At 40.3% G+C, this 17,494-nt stretch overlaps 1 protein-coding gene across 2 annotated transcripts in view; it reads left to right on the forward strand.

Moving 5' to 3' along the window:
* Window positions 1-14,558, forward strand: part of SRI (sorcin) — an 80,002-nt gene extending 65,444 nt beyond the window's left edge. For both annotated transcript variants that reach the window (XM_086941834.1, XM_086941833.1), the window contains exons 5-8: window positions 8,988-9,135; window positions 9,576-9,689; window positions 11,658-11,716; window positions 14,175-14,558. In XM_086941834.1, the coding sequence (XP_086797960.1) occupies window positions 8,988-9,135; window positions 9,576-9,689; window positions 11,658-11,716; window positions 14,175-14,201 (348 nt within the window). In that variant the 3' untranslated portion in view covers window positions 14,202-14,558. The remainder of the gene's footprint in view (window positions 1-8,987; window positions 9,136-9,575; window positions 9,690-11,657; window positions 11,717-14,174) is intronic.
* The last annotated feature ends 2,936 nt before the right edge of the window (window positions 14,559-17,494 follow it).

Raw genomic sequence — 17,494 nt, forward strand, 5'->3', positions numbered from 1 at the left:
TTCTGTTTTGGAGGTGGAATGTGATTGAGACATCCCCTCTAAGCTGGCTTTGTAGAGTTTTAGAATTAGTGTCATGGTCAGCTGTGGTGAAGGCAGCTGAAAGGTCCAAGAGAAGTAGTGCAGAGACCCCATTCTGGGCTACTGTGTTTTTAAGGTCATACCAGATGGTCATGAGGGCAGATTCTGTGCCTCTTCCCTGATTGAATCCTGTTTGGAAGTCTGAACGTATGGAGTTGTCCTAAAATAATTATGACCTTTGGGTGAATGCTGCCCTTTCTATCACTTTGCTCAAGGACCGGTCCATTTGTAATTTGTCTGTTTGTTTGGTTTGTTTTCTTTATTAATGGGAGTATGTATGTCTTTCAAGTATTTTGGAAATACTCCTGTAGTTAAAGAATTATTGATTGTTCTACCTTATGTGTAAGGCCCCCTGTTTTCCGTTTTTACAGATAAATACAGACCATTTATTTTCTTGTTTGTATTTATTTTTAAATGTGGATGAAAACGGAAATGGAGTGCTTTTTGAGTGATTCTAAATACACTTATGACGGTCAGGCCTATAACTGTGTGGATTGATAGGTAAGGGTGTTAAAAATGAAAGATATTTTAGTAAAGAAGCTTAAACAGCAGGAAATATGCACAAGGCTGATACTGAAATGTGCATATTGTTATGAACAACCGCCGAAGATAAATCCATGCACTTATATATCACTAAAACCTTGCAGTTATTCAAACATGACTGGATAGTTATTGGGTAAATAAATGTGGAAATATACCAGTTTCTGCTTTGTTTTTTCACAATACCCATAATATGGATAAATACAGATAACGTTGGCAAAAAATAAATGTGGATAAATAGACGAAAATGACAAAAAATTAAATACCATAACACCGGTAGCCCTACTTATATGGCAACAGAGGTAGTTATAAGAAGGTTCTTGGAGGTTTGTGGTGGACAAGGGTCAGCAGGGCAGACTGCTGGCCTGTTTGTTTTGAAAAGATCCATGATTTTAGTTTCTGATACTTGTTTGAAGGAATGTACAGGCTGGATTAGCCTTCCCCTGGAGGGGATTATTGCAAATGGGTTGGTGCTGTGGGTCATCCTTTGTTTTAAATAAGAGTCCAACATACCTGCTTTGGTTGTTGTATGATTTGCCATTTTGTCAATAAATTCTGGAGCAATGGGGTATATTTCCTATATGCGTTCCGGTTTACGAAATTCAGTGAAGTTTATTTGCACATTTAGCATTTTGAATGCTGTTGGAATAGTACTTTTAAAAAAATTACATTTTTTGATTGTTTATTCTGTGAAATTTGTGTAAGTGAAGTTTGTCTTTGTTTTGAGCTAGGTGCATTGCAGCGTAGCAATTTGTCATTTTATCTTTTTTAGCTCAGCATTCCTCCATGGTGTTTGTTTGTTTTTTGCCCTATTTTGTTCTTAGTGGTAGTAGGTTATCAAAAGCTTCCTGGAGCCACTGATAGTTTTTGAACTGCATCTATTAGATGTTAGTTGTTTCAAAGTATTAAAAATTGACTTTGTTCCATGGTCTATGTGGTTGGTTGTAAGGTAGGCTTAGGTGTTGTGATTTGTTCCGTTTTGTTTTGGAAAGTTACCAGTAATCTTTAAAAAGATAACTAGTACTTGATTTTGCTAAAATGACATCTAGAATGTGTATCAATGTGTGTGGGTTTGTGGACAATATGATTTGGGTTCATTCTGTTTAGGCCAGTGATGCTAGTTCTTGGTGGGGCCTATTGGGTTTTTGAACCATGTTTGGGTCACCAAGGATGCATAGGTTTGAGTTGGAGCATACAGTTTGAAAATATTTCTAGGAATGTTGCATTGCTAAGTGGTAGTCTGTGAAGAAGTAAGTTACAGGCGAAAGTAGGTGTAGGGTTGCATCTGATGATGAGGGCCTCACAAACTTATAGGGAAATGTAAGCTTTGGTGAGGTTTATTATTTTATTGAATAGAACAGTGAGGCTGCCTCCTTTTTGCCCATTTAATTGTATGACCTTTTGATAGCCTTGAGGAATAGTTTCATGCAATATTGGGGTCCTGTCTTCTCCCCACCATGATTTAGTTATGAAGGGCCAGTTATGCTGTGTCAGTGAGTAGGTCGTAAATGTGGTGTGTGTTTTTTAGAGTGATCGAGCATTTATTTGTAGGCAGTCTAGAGATTGTGTTTTGGTGATGGTGTGACTGTTTTCTAGAAGAGAGTAGTATTCTTTGAACTACTAGCAGGTGCATTATTAGTGTTGGTATGAACTGTATCATGATAGCAATCGTGTTTGTCTGTATTGCAATCCGCATCCTGCAAGATTGGAAGGCATTTTGTTGGGTCTGAGTGAAGGCAGTGGAAATGGTAGTTGAGAGAGTTGGTGGACTGTGTTTTTTGTAAAGTAGTTCTGTTGCGTAATAGACCAAGAGATGCAAAGTTGTGTTGAGTTTATTTTGTTTGCAACTGTTTAAGGTGGAAGGTGTATGGTTTAGGGGTGGCGGTGAAGTATGTAGGTCGTGTTTTTAAGGCTTGAAATTGCGCAGTGGATGAAAGGCGGGTGACAGTGTTGGGATGTTTGCGGTAGGTGTTGATGAAGATAGGAAGTTTTGAATTCATGTTGGGTTTGGACTTGTATCTTTTATGTAGTCATGCATGTGTGAGTTGGTGTTTCATGAAGGAATGTATTATGAAATTCTGTGGTTGTGATATATCTGTGTGTTATGGTTTGCGTATTGGTGAGATGAGAGATTTAGTGAATTTCAGTGGATGACTTACTGTTGGTGAGTGGACGTTAATTAGTAAAGGTGGTGGTGATGTGCATTGGAAGAGTGTATGTGGTTTGTGATTAGATGGGCAGGACTTATAAGTGTACTAGTTTTGTTAGGAAGAGATACAATAGGTTGTGTGGTGGAGTGTAAGGATTGTTTGTTGGTGTAGCTTTGGTAAAACGAGGGAGGGTGGATAATGTGAGTGGGTTGACTATAGGGTTGGTGGTGATAAAAAGGAGTTGGAAGGTAGAGCTGGTGTGTACGAAACATGAAGTGTGTGTTAAAGGTTATGTATAACTTGGGTTGGTGTTGTGTGGATTTGATTGTGGTATAGGACAGAATGGATGGGAGTGTGAAGGTGCCATTGTGTGGCAGTAGAAGGGTATATAGATGTTTGTGGGTTACGTAGTGGTTGAGATGTTGAAATGTTCTTTTGTTTGTTGTAATGAGGAGTGTGCATTTAGATTGCGTTTTGTATGTTTGAGGATGTGAATTGCTTAAAGAATTTGCCGGTAAATGGTAAAAAAATGAAACCAGCATTTGCAATATAATAGGTCTCTCATTTGCGGGACTTTGAGCTACTGGCATTGTAAATGACAAGCCTTTTATCTGTGTTGGTTTTGAAAACCCATAAATAAAAGGCATTGTCATTTAAATGCCAATAGCTTAAATTTTCGCGAATGCGAGACCTATTGCATTGCAAATGTTTGTTTAACATCTGCTGACTTGCTGTGAATTACAGGCATTGTTTATGTGAGGGTAACTTTGTCTGTTTAGATCAGTGGTAGTTATTCTGGGCTATGCTTTTTTTTTTTTTTTCGGATCTACATGCAAAGTCTAAACGCATTAGGCAAATATCCAGTAAAAACAATTTGTAAATTATGATTACCTAGGCAGAGCAGCATCTGAGACTTGGTGTACATACATCTGCACCCTGATCTGCATATGATGGTGTTAGTGACAATAGAAAGTGTTTCTACCCATGCACACTTCTTTTTCATGTAATTTGTCACAATGAAAGCTTTTCAGTGTACATATACTAATGTTTAATTTCATTTACTGAATACAAGGTCATACACACCTACACCACCCTCATAAAAACGGTTCACACTTCATCCTCTTCAGAGAGCCAGCATGTCGACTGCTTCCCTACTTCACTTCCTGCGTACACATCTAGCAGTGCGTTCCTCATCCCGACCTTAGGCAACACGCCGACACTGCCCTACACAGTACGCACCCTCCACGCACTCACCTGCACCCTAGTCCTGCTGCACCCAGCCTAGTTTAATCCCCTGCACAACCACATACCCGCATGTATTGTTGCCTGCCCTCCATACTGCACACCCGCTGTGCCTTTCTCACTCACTCCATAACAATCCAACCGCCATCCCATCATCTTTGTTCTCCTCCATGCACCTTTCCTCTTTTCACGTTCCTTTCCTACAGAAGCCCCACTCCCTAAGCTCACCCTCTGCCCTAGACTCATGCCGTAGGCCACCTTCTGCTCTAACACACCCCGGCTTCGCCTCCTCAAGCAGCAGATCAGACACAGAAGCATGCATTAAAATATCTCCACACGGGACGGTCAGCGTGCCTCCGCGGGCGGGCTTTACCTCTGTGTGTTCGGATTGCAATGCCGTGCACACGAGTCAGTGAGGGTGCAAGGGACCTGAGAGCTGCAAGGAGGGAGGTGGGAGCTGCAGGCAGCCTGGCTCTGTGGTTGCTGCCACCACTGAGCGTTGTGTGGTGGAAAGTAGCAGAAAAAATGCCTGTTAATATAAAAGGAACATTAGTGGAATGCGCAGAGGTTTTGCAGCTCCGGAGAAGACTTATCAGCCGGGGAAACACACTGATCGCTCTCTGAACAAAGTTACTTCCCTTTCCTCGGGTCAGAAGGCGGGCCAACCCCTCCCTGTGACAGGGAGGTGGGTAGAGAGGGAGGGGGGACTCTGTTTCAAAGTTTCCTGTGGTTATCGGCACTTGGGTAGAACATGCGCACGGTGGGAGCGTGTGAGGTAGACCGGAGATGCCATGCGCGTGCACATCGCCTGTCCGTGCGCGCACATGGTTTGTCTCACTTCGCGCAACAAACAGAAAACAATAGTCTCGCCAAGGTGAAGCAGAGCATTCGCTGCATTCGCTAGGCGAGACCTAAAAAGGCTGCATCTCTGGCCCTAGGCCTGACCCGGCCCACAAGGGAAGATGCCCTTGTCCTTTCCACCCTTAGCTGAGATGCCCCAAGATTAAGCATCTCTAGTGATCATGTGCAGATCAGATTTTTAGCCCTCACCCTTGATGCAGTCGAGTCCTGGCCCTATTCACTGGTAACATCCCTAGCCTGATCAGCCAATCGAAACACAAACTTTAAACATTATGTCCAATAGAAACCCTAGCCCTAAGAACTAATTCGGACCCTAGCCCTATCAGCCAGCATAGCGCTTAGAGGTGCAGGATAGTGGTAAGTATAATTTTATATTCCACCTCCAGTCCCCGTGGACACTAGGGAAGGTGTTGGATATAAAATTATACTTATTCCCTATCCTAGAGCGCCCCCCAGCGCAATGCGTTGTAATGGTATGCGTGGTAATGCCTGCGTTGTAGTGGTAGTGCGTGGTAAAAACTTTGTTGTAAACGTTGTATACCGTTTCTGCCTTTTAAATTCAATGGGGGGCAGGGGTGTTGGGAAATTTGCTTGCTAGTTGTCTTAGCAGAGTTTAGGGAGGAAAAGGAAGGAAACTTAAGCAAACCCACTGTGAAAAATAGCAGTTTTAAGTAAGAGTATGTGCTCTTGCCACAGTTGCTTTGATTTGGCTCTCTGTGCTGTTTAGGCCCCACAAAAGCGGGCGCTACAAAATTGGTGTCTGTTCTGTTGTCTCTAGTCTTTGGTATGAAGTTCCTCTCTATCTCATTACACTCTGTTCTTTCACTTAGTCTGTTAAACCTTGCCTATTGTTTAACAGCAATAAACAAGAAGTGAAGTTCTCTGCTTCAACAAAATATTGTTCACTATTTAAAAACAGTTAAAGGAAAAGAGAAATTTAGCCATACGGAAATGCAGAATATATTCAAGCAAACTTCATTATCACTTTCCAATAAATTATGACCTGAATAAACATGCTTATATATTTGACACTTGCATGAAAATAAACCACGTATATGAATATAGAACGAGTATACCTAGAGGGAAAATGTCCGATTATTGTAGCAAACTATATTGTGGATCTGGGTTATTGGTGGTGATTAGATACTACAGAAAAGAATACCTCGGGTTATTCTGGCTATGGCACCGACATTAAAGTATTTTAGTGCTAACCTCCTTTTATCACACAAACCAATGTGTGGCTGTAATGGAGTCTGCACATAAAAGGAGATTCGCAAATAGTAGAGCAGAGTAACTATGGCTCCCTTTAATTACAGGAATAAGTTAGAAGCCCACTTTTGTCACTCAGTGTATCCGACTCACTGATGTCCAATTTACAGATTCAGTGTGCCTCAAGCATGAGCTGAGCAGGCTTAGTCAAAAGGCCGGGGGGAGAGGGGGGTGGGGGGGGGGGGGTCTGCTAGTGCAGCTGGTTTATTGTGAGTCACCTAAACGTGAACTATGGCCTTGTTCATAACGTTTTACTGCATCTAGTTGTGATTTGCAAATGAAAAAATATATAAATTGTGTTTCCTTTTTGAAAGCTGTGTTGCAGTTGGTGGTATGTATGTAAGTAAAGTATGCAGGAATTTGTGTGTGTGTGTGTGTACACGCACACCCTCAGGTTAATGGCAGGGGACTCCCTAGAAGTATACAGTAGAAAATTGTCAACCATTTAAGTATTTACTTGTTGGGAATTAACCTGTTTTAAGATGTATTTAACTCTGTGTAGAGCAGTGGTGTACACCAGTCTTTGTAGGTTTATCAGGTTTGCATTTGAAATGCCAGCACTTGTAGACAAAACACGGAAAATATAAACTTTCAAAAATGGGGTATTTGCACCATATATGAAAATGCATGCACTATGTACACCAAAGGTAAGAAATGGGCGTAAATGCCAGATTCATAAGACTGTACAAGGAAATATGTAAAGTATGCACATATTCCAGAGTGGATTATGAATGACTTGTTTTATGTCTCGGATTTCTTGCGTGTACGTTCAGTGGAAGGATGGGCCAACACAGTCTGATACTTACCTGTCTTAGCCATTGACTTTTGCTCAAAAAGGATTATTTATAACTTTAAATTAGCTACGCAACTGTGATTCCTTCCACATGGGGAAAGTAGTGGTATATCCACATAAAAATCCAAAGTAAGGCTATTGCGTTATAGGGACTCTTTTGTGTGACCTTAAACTTATGACCAGAGCAGCTGCTACCTTTAAACAAATTATTGTACGCTGAGCAGCTGAATCTACACATTTTCTAGGGAAATCTAGCTTGGTAGCCACTTTTTGTTAGTGTTACTTTGCTGATCCTTTACTAAATAATCATAGGCTGGTGGAGTTGTATCCAAATTGGTGATTAGTACAGTTGTCTGACCACTCTTGACACAAGCTGTAATCTGCAACTAGTCTTAGCCTGATATATCACAACAAATACAGCAATACATTAAATGTGTGTACAGACTGGTGACCTATGTTGACCCAAAGCACCTGTAGAAGTAATGTGCGAACCTTTTTTTCTTTATAAAAAAAAAAGTACTGAAAGATTGAGGAAGTGAAGGCATTTTAAATTGATAGGGTTAATTTAGCAATCGCTTAACTAAGATAATGCCAGCGTAAGTGACCCCTTGGTCTTGAATGCTTCTATACACTATAGCATAGCCAATTCTTTAATTGAGGAGTGGCAAAAGAGATATTCATGTGAATAGACTTTATGTACTGTCGGACTTTGTGCATGTTCTGGATAATAGTGTTGGCCAATGGAATAGCGATAATGCCACACGCATTACGTTTTATATGCTCTTGGTGACTGCCCAGAAGTTTACAATCTATGAAAATGGAGACTATGCCACAACCTGTGTTGTATTCCGTGCTGGCCAGCCCAATAGTGACTGAGGGGGAATAGACTGACCAATTGAACATTGTCATATACGTATTTTAACCGTTGCTAACCACTCACACTGTAGACCAGATGGGCTATTCCTAGACTCATGGGCAGAACTAGAATAAAAGTGCATTTGATTGGTTGGGTGGGCCCTTTCAGGTTTGGATTTGAACAACCCATAATGCTGGTAAGGTGACTCTGGTACTGCATACTCTTACTGGAGAAAGACCCATTTTGTTGCCATTACTTTTGACCACACTAGAGTTTTGGTATTTGCATACAATCCTGTACTACAAAGGCTTGTCCGAAGCCTTTGCTCTCAGAATTTTTAATTATCCCACAGGTAGGTACACTTGAAGGCGTCTGTCCTTACTGCAAGCTGCACCCATTGACCGCAGCCCTTCACATGACCTTATTTGCACCCACAAAAAAACTCTAAACCTTAAAGGTGGATTGTGCTACACCTATATTTTTCAACAGAAGATAACAGGCCTGACCAGACAAGGATGTAGATTGGCACCTCACCTCCACGTGGATGAAGGAGACGTGGTACTTTGGGTCAGAGAGAGAAGTGATCTATGGATTCAGGAAAAAAGAGGCACATCATGAGTCTGGAGAAAGAGCATCCGAGGAGCTATGAGAGAAATAGCAAGACACAAACACTGTTTCTGGACTGGGACAGGAGTCAATGCACTGACCTGTCCACTGTAATGCACATAACCTGACTTGAACAAACTAAAAAGCACTGGCATAGGGACTGGGAAACCCCCCCCCCGAACCCCCCCCCCCCCCCCCCAACTTACTATCTTGCTGCCTTTATATGCTCTCTACCTGTGGTTGCTCAGTACAGGTCAGTTGAGGGATGTCTGTAGTAGTTGTGTGAGAAGGTATCCCTTTTCGAATGTGCTAGCCTGCCATCTAAGCACAGACCTTGATTGCATTATAATTGATCCAGCAATAGTTCTTGCAAGATTGTGATTAGTTTTTTTACTGTTGCATTATTCCAAATCTGATGTTTCTGTAATTAATAAAATACGCAAGCCTGTTGATGTAATTCCAAAAAAATCTAAGTAGGTGTTCATGATCTACAATCTATTAAAATGACGTCTTAGAAAGTGCGCTCATTTTGTTTGTTTTGTTAACCTGTATGTTTGTAAGGTATTTAAATGTGTTCCTTGACAACTTGAAGAGAGATATGTCTGGCAAAATGGGCTTTAACGAATTTAAGGAACTTTGGGTGGCTTTAAATGGTTGGAGGCAGAATTTCATGGCATTTGATGCTGACCGAAGTGGAACAGTAGACTTCCCGGAGCTTCAGAGAGCCCTTGAAAGCATGAGTAAGTACATTTATTTTCAGTCAACTAATGCCTTCACTTATCTTTATAAAACGTTTTTTTAATCTGTGTTTCGCTCAAAGGAGAGAACATGAGCAACACAATTATAAAATAACCATTTGCAGTACTTACATTCTACTAGGTACTCTTTTAAAAACGGGAATGCCAGTATATTGCACTGTGACCTTCACAAACGGGCATTCTGCAGACAAGTTGTAGAGATGTGTTTGGTCTTGGATTGTTCTTGGTAAATATTGAGTGGTTGGGATCCATTTAAAATGCAAAATGTTTTTTGTTGTGTCCGCCCCCCTCACAATGTTTTTTAATATGAGCACCATTGCATCATCCATCCATCATTTAGAATGATTGCAAGTAGGCCAGTGACCTTAATGAATGGAGGAAATGCACCTTTTTGTCATACTTATGTTTATTTTTTTCTTTAGGATTTAGATTGAGTCCTCAAGCATTTAATGCTATTGCAAAAAGATACAGTAACAATGGAAGGATTACATTTGATGATTACGTTGCCTGCTGTGTCAAACTCCGATCTCTCACTGGTAAGTAAACCTTGGTTTTCTAGCTAACAATGCTTTATTTCATTCAAAATGGCGTATACAATTAGACAAAACAATGTGGTACCATGGTATTCTATTTATAAAAGGTAGAATATTTCCATGTTCTGTTATACAATATTTAAAGACACATTTTCTCAATTTGAAGCATATTAACACAAAGATGTTTGGGCTGTTTTTCCTCTGTCCCAAGAAAGGCCTTTTGGTGCCACAACACCAAACTTTCATAATCACTTCTACTAAACAACAATGAACTCATCTTCTCACATACCCAGGTTTCAATGTTCGTGATCCAAAGAATCTGGGTCTGGGCTATCGTAGATGTGAAGGATTTCTTCAAAGTCGACGTTTTCACTGTTGCACCATGTTTCACTTCTCGCTTTAGAATTCATGCCAATTTTACCATCATCGAGCTGCAAGTCTTAAAACAGGATCAGGACTCCATCTTAACTTCTGGAGGCTTCCTCAGAAGAGATCATGCTTCCGAGTGGTATCTTTGTATGTTTCTCACCAGCCAGAAGCCCATACAAGAACGGGGTCCAACTTCCAAAGCATCTGATGTCCCAGCGATTCGATCACCTCAGTTTCCAGCTTTGCTTATACCAATTCTGAGTTAAGAGGTCCTTGCATCTCAAAATCTTATAAGATATGATGGTATCCTGCTCATTTTTCCAAGAGACTTGGGAAGGACAATTATATTACAGGGAACAATCAATACTACAAAAACAGCCTTTCCGAGAATCCAGTGAGGCATGTTACTCCACAGGTCATATAAGAGAAGAACATCTGAGAAATAGAACTTCACCTAATCTCCTAGTTGTCTTTGTGCAGTTTATTCCTTGGACCCACTCAGACTACACAATCCCTAGAATGTATTCCTTTCGGGGTATCTCCTGTGCATGACTTGATAGCTTTGTGAGACATTTCTAACAAAACTGAAGAATTTCTGCGTTCATGTCAACACCTCATCAGCCAAATTTATGTGCTCTTCAAAACACCCAAAACCTGAAGTCTTGCTCCATCGTGAATCTAAAGTTATATGCCCTACATACTCCCTTGTTAGCAGTGTTTCTGCTTGGAAGCAACACTGTCCCTTGGAATAACAGGACATCAGAACGTAGGGTCCGAGTCGCTCTACCTCGTCAGTACCTGTAGGCCCAAATCCGATTAGCTCACATTGCCTAATCTGAACTATCCTTTCCAGAGTTGCAAGTGATTTTGGCAAACCTAGAACATGAATCTCTAGTCCCCAAGGGAACCCTTGAAACAGAATACCTCTCGGGCAGAAATATCATTGCGTTGGTAGATTGCTGTATTTATTGGTTTCAACAAGTGTAGATGTGGTGTTACCAGGCTCTTACAAGCTGATCTTACACAACTCCAATTCAAAAGTTTTTTTTTTTTCTTTTGTTTGTTCAATCCCTTTGTGTGACCTCATTTATTTGTTTTTAAACCCTATTGAGGTATTGAAAGCTAAAGAAGTACTTTGGCATGGATGCTGAACCTACCTGCTATAGTATTTGTTGAAGATGGTAGTGTGTAAATGCATTTCAACATCCCTTTTCTGTTACAAACATGTTAGACTTGTTGATACGAAGAGTCAGCGCTACACAAAGTTACACACACTGAAGCACTCTCAAAGTGAAGTTTGACACATCAGGCATTTATGAAATCTTAAAACCTATATCTAGTTAATCAGACATGTAATATTACTAAGTTAAGGGCTATTTCGTAATGCTGGTGATAATATTACCTGCTTCTGGGTAAAGTCCATTGGTAGAGATAGAAAATTCAAATAGACAAGTTAGTTATTTCAAAGGATTCTACTTTGGTTGTAAACTTAATTATCTTTTATTCAAGATTGATATGGATTTTTTTAATTTGGTAAATCTTTTGCAGAGGCTATTGTCATTCTTTGCTAATGTACATATTTAAATCTCTTGTAATTTTCAGAAACATTTCGACGACGTGATCAAGCCCAACAAGGAGTAGTGAATTTTTCATATGATGATGTAAGTCTTTAAAAGTGGTGTAAATGTATTCAGAGACCAGGGTTCTTTGCACTCCAGTAATTTATAGCTTGATTGTGGTTGTCTGAACAATAACAGCTGTCCTGTGCCCTAGCAGGTCCTACTGTTATCCAGGGAAACACAATCAGTCATTATCTGTTCATTATCCTATCTCAAAGGACTGCATTTTAATGGAAAATGTTTTCGCATAGTATCTGAGGGTCTGAACCAGTTGTGTCGAGGGTATTCCAATTTAGGCATTCACTATATTCCAAACTGCACCAGATCTTTAAGGCTATGATAACCCCCTCTTCTTTTTATTGGTTTTCAAAAGCTTGTGCCTAGAAAAGCAATAGCATATTGTGTGAATGTGCTGTAATCATTTGTTTTCTGCAAAAACCTTCGACTTGTGCCTCTGAGAAGTCTGTAACTTGTTAAGGACAAATTTCAACTTCATACTTTGCAATTTATTAGCCGCAAACCCAAATGGTTTTCAGGGCATACCATAGCTGGAGCCCACCTTTTGGAATTAATCAACTTTAAACTTTCTCGATTGACCCTTGTTAACTGTTTCTCTGCTGCAAATCTACTCTGAGGTTCCTACCTTAAGTTCTTGATGTCCTGGGTCTTAATATCCCTAGCAAGTGTTAAGTCATGGTTTTAATTGTAACTATCACAACATATAAGAGCAACCAAAAGTGATTGGCCAAACCATGGTTCATTTGAAAATCGAATGTACTGACTACTAGAGCTGTTGTCTGTTCCTCATTAGTGGGCTATGCGTGATCTTTTTTTAATTTAAATCATCTCACATGTCATGGTGGCTCTGCTTGTAACTAGAACAGATATTTGTAGGATTACATTGAATTGATTGATATGGTCTTTGCGATCTGCCCTGAATCTAACATTTGTAGCTAATGTTCATGAATTGCAATACATTTGGCAGGACTAGATGTTGATTTTGCAGAATGAATTGCATACTCTTTAACACAGCCCTTAAGACCTATCTATGGACATTCTAAATCTGATGGAATGTTTACCCTTCTGCATGGTCTTAATAATTTGAGCCTGAAATCCTGGTCCATGATAAACTATTTAGATGCCTAAAGTGGTGTGATTAAAATACAGAAGTGTTCACGTTGCTAAGAAAAAAACATTCTTTCCAGGTATTTGCCTAATAAAAAGGCCTCCCACCCTGATTTCCAAAGCCTTGTACTCTGTGTAGGCTTTCTGTAGATGCGGAAATGATGACAAAGGTGCTTCTGTGCTGTTAGAGAATTATAGTGGCTTGTAATGAAGTATCCCAGACTATTTTTGTTTTAAATTATTCTCTACACAAGGTTTTGCACCATGTATAATTTGATTCTCTCCCTAGAGCTGAGGCTTAAGTTTAAAATACGAGGAGTGAGCTACCAGCTTGATATAAAATTAGTACATTTGTCTATTAGATGCACTTTCATTGCCACTACTTGTTACCTTTCCTGACAGTCACAGATGCCGCAACTTCCAGAAGGTTTGCATTTTCATCAAGAGATATGAACCTTTTTTGCAAATTCAAGGAAAGTGTTTTTGTATGTAGAGAAATTTGAGGGATGTGCGTTGCTTTCCTTTTTAATTGAAGGCTATTTATGGTCTTGTCTTAATTTTAGGGGTGTGCAAGCAGAGAAGGGTCTATTGGACGGAGTAGATCATGACCTTACTTTTCTAAATGTGGAAAAAATATATTCAATTTTGTTAGGTTAAAAGTAATGCTGTGGGGTCTGTTTTACATTTTAACTTCTAAAATCGGACTTTTTCCCCCGTTCTCTGTATAATGATGGCTTCCTTACTTTCATGCATTCTTGCATGATATTCATATTTAGTGCTTTTACCATTTACCTCTCTAATACAGCATGGATTGTTGAACTTATTTGGAACGAAAAACCTAAATAATTATTTGTAATTTCAACTTTATAGTTTGTAATTTTATTTTTATTTCTATACTTTAAGCTTAATAAACCTTGTGACTGTTTATGCTACCAAAAGTGTATATGAAATAACCGCGATTGTCCACCTTTTGACACTATTGTTCCTTAGAGCCAAGTGTGGAGGGTAGAACAATCTGGCTTCGAAGTCAGTAATCCTATTTGTACACGAGTAGGTCAGCTTGGGCACAACCCTTTCTTCGGTATACCAAAAAAGTTACTTTTGTTAAAGAGCTTCACCTGAGAGGATACATCAGTAGTTGTATTGTATTCTGCAGAACCTGATTAGCTGCCTAACGTTCACTATCCCACTGACCATTCAAATAGTCATTTACCGGTGAGAATGTATACATATACATATGCATGTAGAATGTTAAAGTAGAAAGTAATACAATGGAAGGCTTTTGTACCAAAAGCAGTTTAACTTAAAGATGTGCATGTTATTCATCCAAAAACAATATCTTTTGCTAATTACAGTATTGTCTTTGTCTTTCTAGTTCATACTGTGTGTTATGAGTATCTAACGGCGGACGATGGTGTGGATGAGCATGCATCACATTCCAGATTACGTCTAGATTCTAGGAAATTATTTCCAAATTGTGAAAACTTGCTGCTTCACGTTAGGCATTTTATCAAGATTTCAGTGCTACGTGTACAATATATTCCTTCAATTTTATAAAATAATTATCAAATGGGGTTTTCGTATGTAAATTCCTTATGTCCCTCGGCATGTGACCGCCATTCCTTGGGTCGATTTTCCTTTTGTAATTACCTCAAGTTTGTTTTTCATATTTTGTAGTTATTACTCCTTGTGTAGCGTTTTCAATATTTTTGTAACCCATTGAGCCATTTTTTCACATTATTAAAGCAACTCAAAGTAATGTTTATGGCATTTGTGTAAGATTCTAGCACTGTAAGTATTGTTTAATATTGGTCATTGTAAAGACGTTGAACTACTTTATTAATAGTTTGATTCCAGGTGGCCGAATGCAAAATACAAGGTATAAAGGTGAAGATAGCTTGATGCAGAAAGGCACAGCTCACCATGGAGTATAGAGGTTAGGGAGTCTGTGCTGTGTGTGTGTGGCCAGGAGACTTTCCTATGTCATCCTTTACGAATAGTCATCTAGTTTTTGTTGCAAGATGTCCTGTATCTCAAGCAACCTGCAGCTTCAACCATTTCTCTATGTAGAACAAAATGCTACATGGATCCCCCATCCCCACCCCACAATGTACAAAGAGGAAGTTCTCTATCCGCCCCTTCTGTTTTTGGCATATTTAGTCATTCCATCTCCCTGAATTGGGGTTAAGGAACCTGGATTGATCAAAGTGCAGCACCGCATTGTGGAGAAGGGTGTTAAAGTTTGGTTAATCATGGATGAGTGCTTGAACAGCTGTGTAAAGAAGAGTGCCATTTGGCTCCCCCCAATGATTATCCCTTGACCATCTCGTTTAGGTCCCATTTACCCCCATGAGATGCCTACATGCCTGGAATGTACCATTCAACAGAGTTAAGCCTCAGGAGAAACAGGCTAACGACTGGAATAGAGACAGTAAACTGATTCTAGAAGTGGATCCCAAGAAAGGTTGAAGCAGCGCAGGCCATAGGTGAAGTTAGAATTATGTAGCTCCTTAGACTGCCACACTTGAACACTTTTTTAATTGTGTGTTGTATACACTGTATCACAGCAACTCATATTTTTGTTTTGTGTTCTATGTCCACCAATTTATACCACACTGGTAAAATAACTGTCTCATTAACTCATTTTGATGTGGAAGAAATGTTCTAACAAACACCGATTTGAACATTTAAATCTACAGTCAACTTTATATCCACAGTAAAATTTGACTGACTTGAGAACATATTATTGCACCATAGTCCATTCTAGAATGCCTTTAGAGAGGAAAACCATACTAACAGGCCTAGTTAATATTTTTATCCAACTTCACTGATTTACATAATGTAAATTGCTCAACACTCGTACATACTGTTCATAAAACAAACAAACTGGCAAACATAGCGCAACTCCCCCAACCCAAAACTTATAATAAAAAAATACTTTTTCCGTAGGTTTCTGTGAAATCCTGAGTGATCGTGAGGAAAGAATCAATAAACATACATCTAAAATGATCCCTGGGTGCGGCAAGTCTCCGATCAATATATTTAATTATTTGGGGCGGGGATATGAGTGGGGCTTGAGTCTCAACATTTTCAGGAACCCCCATCTCCTGGGACAGATGAATAAATGAGGGGGCTTAGGCCACCCCAGGGCCTCGATGAGGCCCCGTGGACCTAATCCCCTTGGGATTGTTTACCAAATAGGGGGGGCACGCATGTGGAACCCCACCCCCCGGTGCTGCCTACCAAATAAAAAGGGGAGTGGGGGGGCATGTGCTGCCCTGGCCAAAAATGTTCTTTAAAAAGGGGTGAGGCCCCTCTCCCTCCCCGTGCAGGTATCTGCCCCGTTTCCTGGGGTCTGATACGTCTGTGTCCTGGGGATCCTATCCCTGGGACCCTGGTCCCCTGCCCCCACTCTCCTGGACAGGGATTTCCGCTTTGCTACTGCCCAGCGGGAGTAGAGAATACAAGTTTTTAAAATGCTGCTCTGCCTGGCCGGGAGCAAAGGGAATGTGTGGACTCATTCCAGCACTAGGAATGGAGCAGGTGGGGGCTTGGGGCAACCCCTGCAATGTCTGTGTCCTAGAAGTCTTCGATTTCCTCAAGGGGTAGCAGCTGGATAGGTTTGCACCCTTTTTAATAAGAACATATACGAGTTCTGGGGTTCCCCCTCATGGCACCCAAAAAATTAAATGTAAGTGTCCAGGGTGGGTTTCATGTGGATGTCTGATCAGAGAGGTATGATGTCATTAAGGACGTGTCACAAATCCTGGGAGATCGACTGTCGAAGGCTTGCCTTCTTGCAGTACTTTGTTTCCATGCTGGTGATAAGCAGGCTCCTGGTTTGGTGTTGGCCTACAGATTTGCGGAGTTGTTAGCCAGGTGTTCTGTGTGGAATATTATGATTAAATAGCACCAAAGTGGTGATCGCTGAACAAAGAGCCATACTTGCCTTAATATATACATTTTCATTGACCATTACAGGTTTTATCTGTTTACTTAATATTCTAATATTGAGGGGTCTCAAAGGAACATAATATGAACTGATTAACCCTGAAGTAGTCCGTTTTTGACACAACACATTTTGTCTACAATTTAAGATTGGCTTACCCAATAAAGAAGATTTTGAATAGAACTCCAATTGGCCATTGCATTAATTTGATATTTGATATTTGTGGGTATTTGTAAAGCGCCAACTTTTGCTCCGGAAGGAGCATCTTGGCGCTGAGCATGCCTGTGGGAGATAGGTGGTGAAAAGATCTAAATAGCTGCCAAAACATAGGTATCTGTTTGCTGATATACCCATGTCTTCAGTTGTTTCCTGAAGAGACTCTCAGTCTCGATCAATCTGAGATTTGCGGGCAAGTTGTTCCAAGCCCTTGCTGCCAGGACTGTGAAGGTTTTTCCACCCCTTGTTTTGTATTTGAACCTCGGGATCTTCGTAAGGTTGGCCCCTGAGGATCTCAGACATCGTACGGGGTTGTAATGAGTGAAGCGATTGACAAGGTAGTGAGGACCTGTATTATTCAGGGATTTGAACACTGTGTAAAAGTTTAAAAAGAATTCTCTTGTGTAGTGGCAACCAGTGGAGGGAGTTCAATGCTGCTGAGGCCGAAGATTTTCTGGGGAGTTTCAACACTAATCTTGCAGCCGCATGCTGTATACTTTGCAACTTCTTGAGGGTGGACTTTTTCACTC

Source organism: Lissotriton vulgaris, chromosome 10, assembly GCF_964263255.1.
Source record: "Lissotriton vulgaris chromosome 10, aLisVul1.2, whole genome shotgun sequence".
NCBI classification, from domain to species: domain Eukaryota; kingdom Metazoa; phylum Chordata; class Amphibia; order Caudata; family Salamandridae; genus Lissotriton; species Lissotriton vulgaris.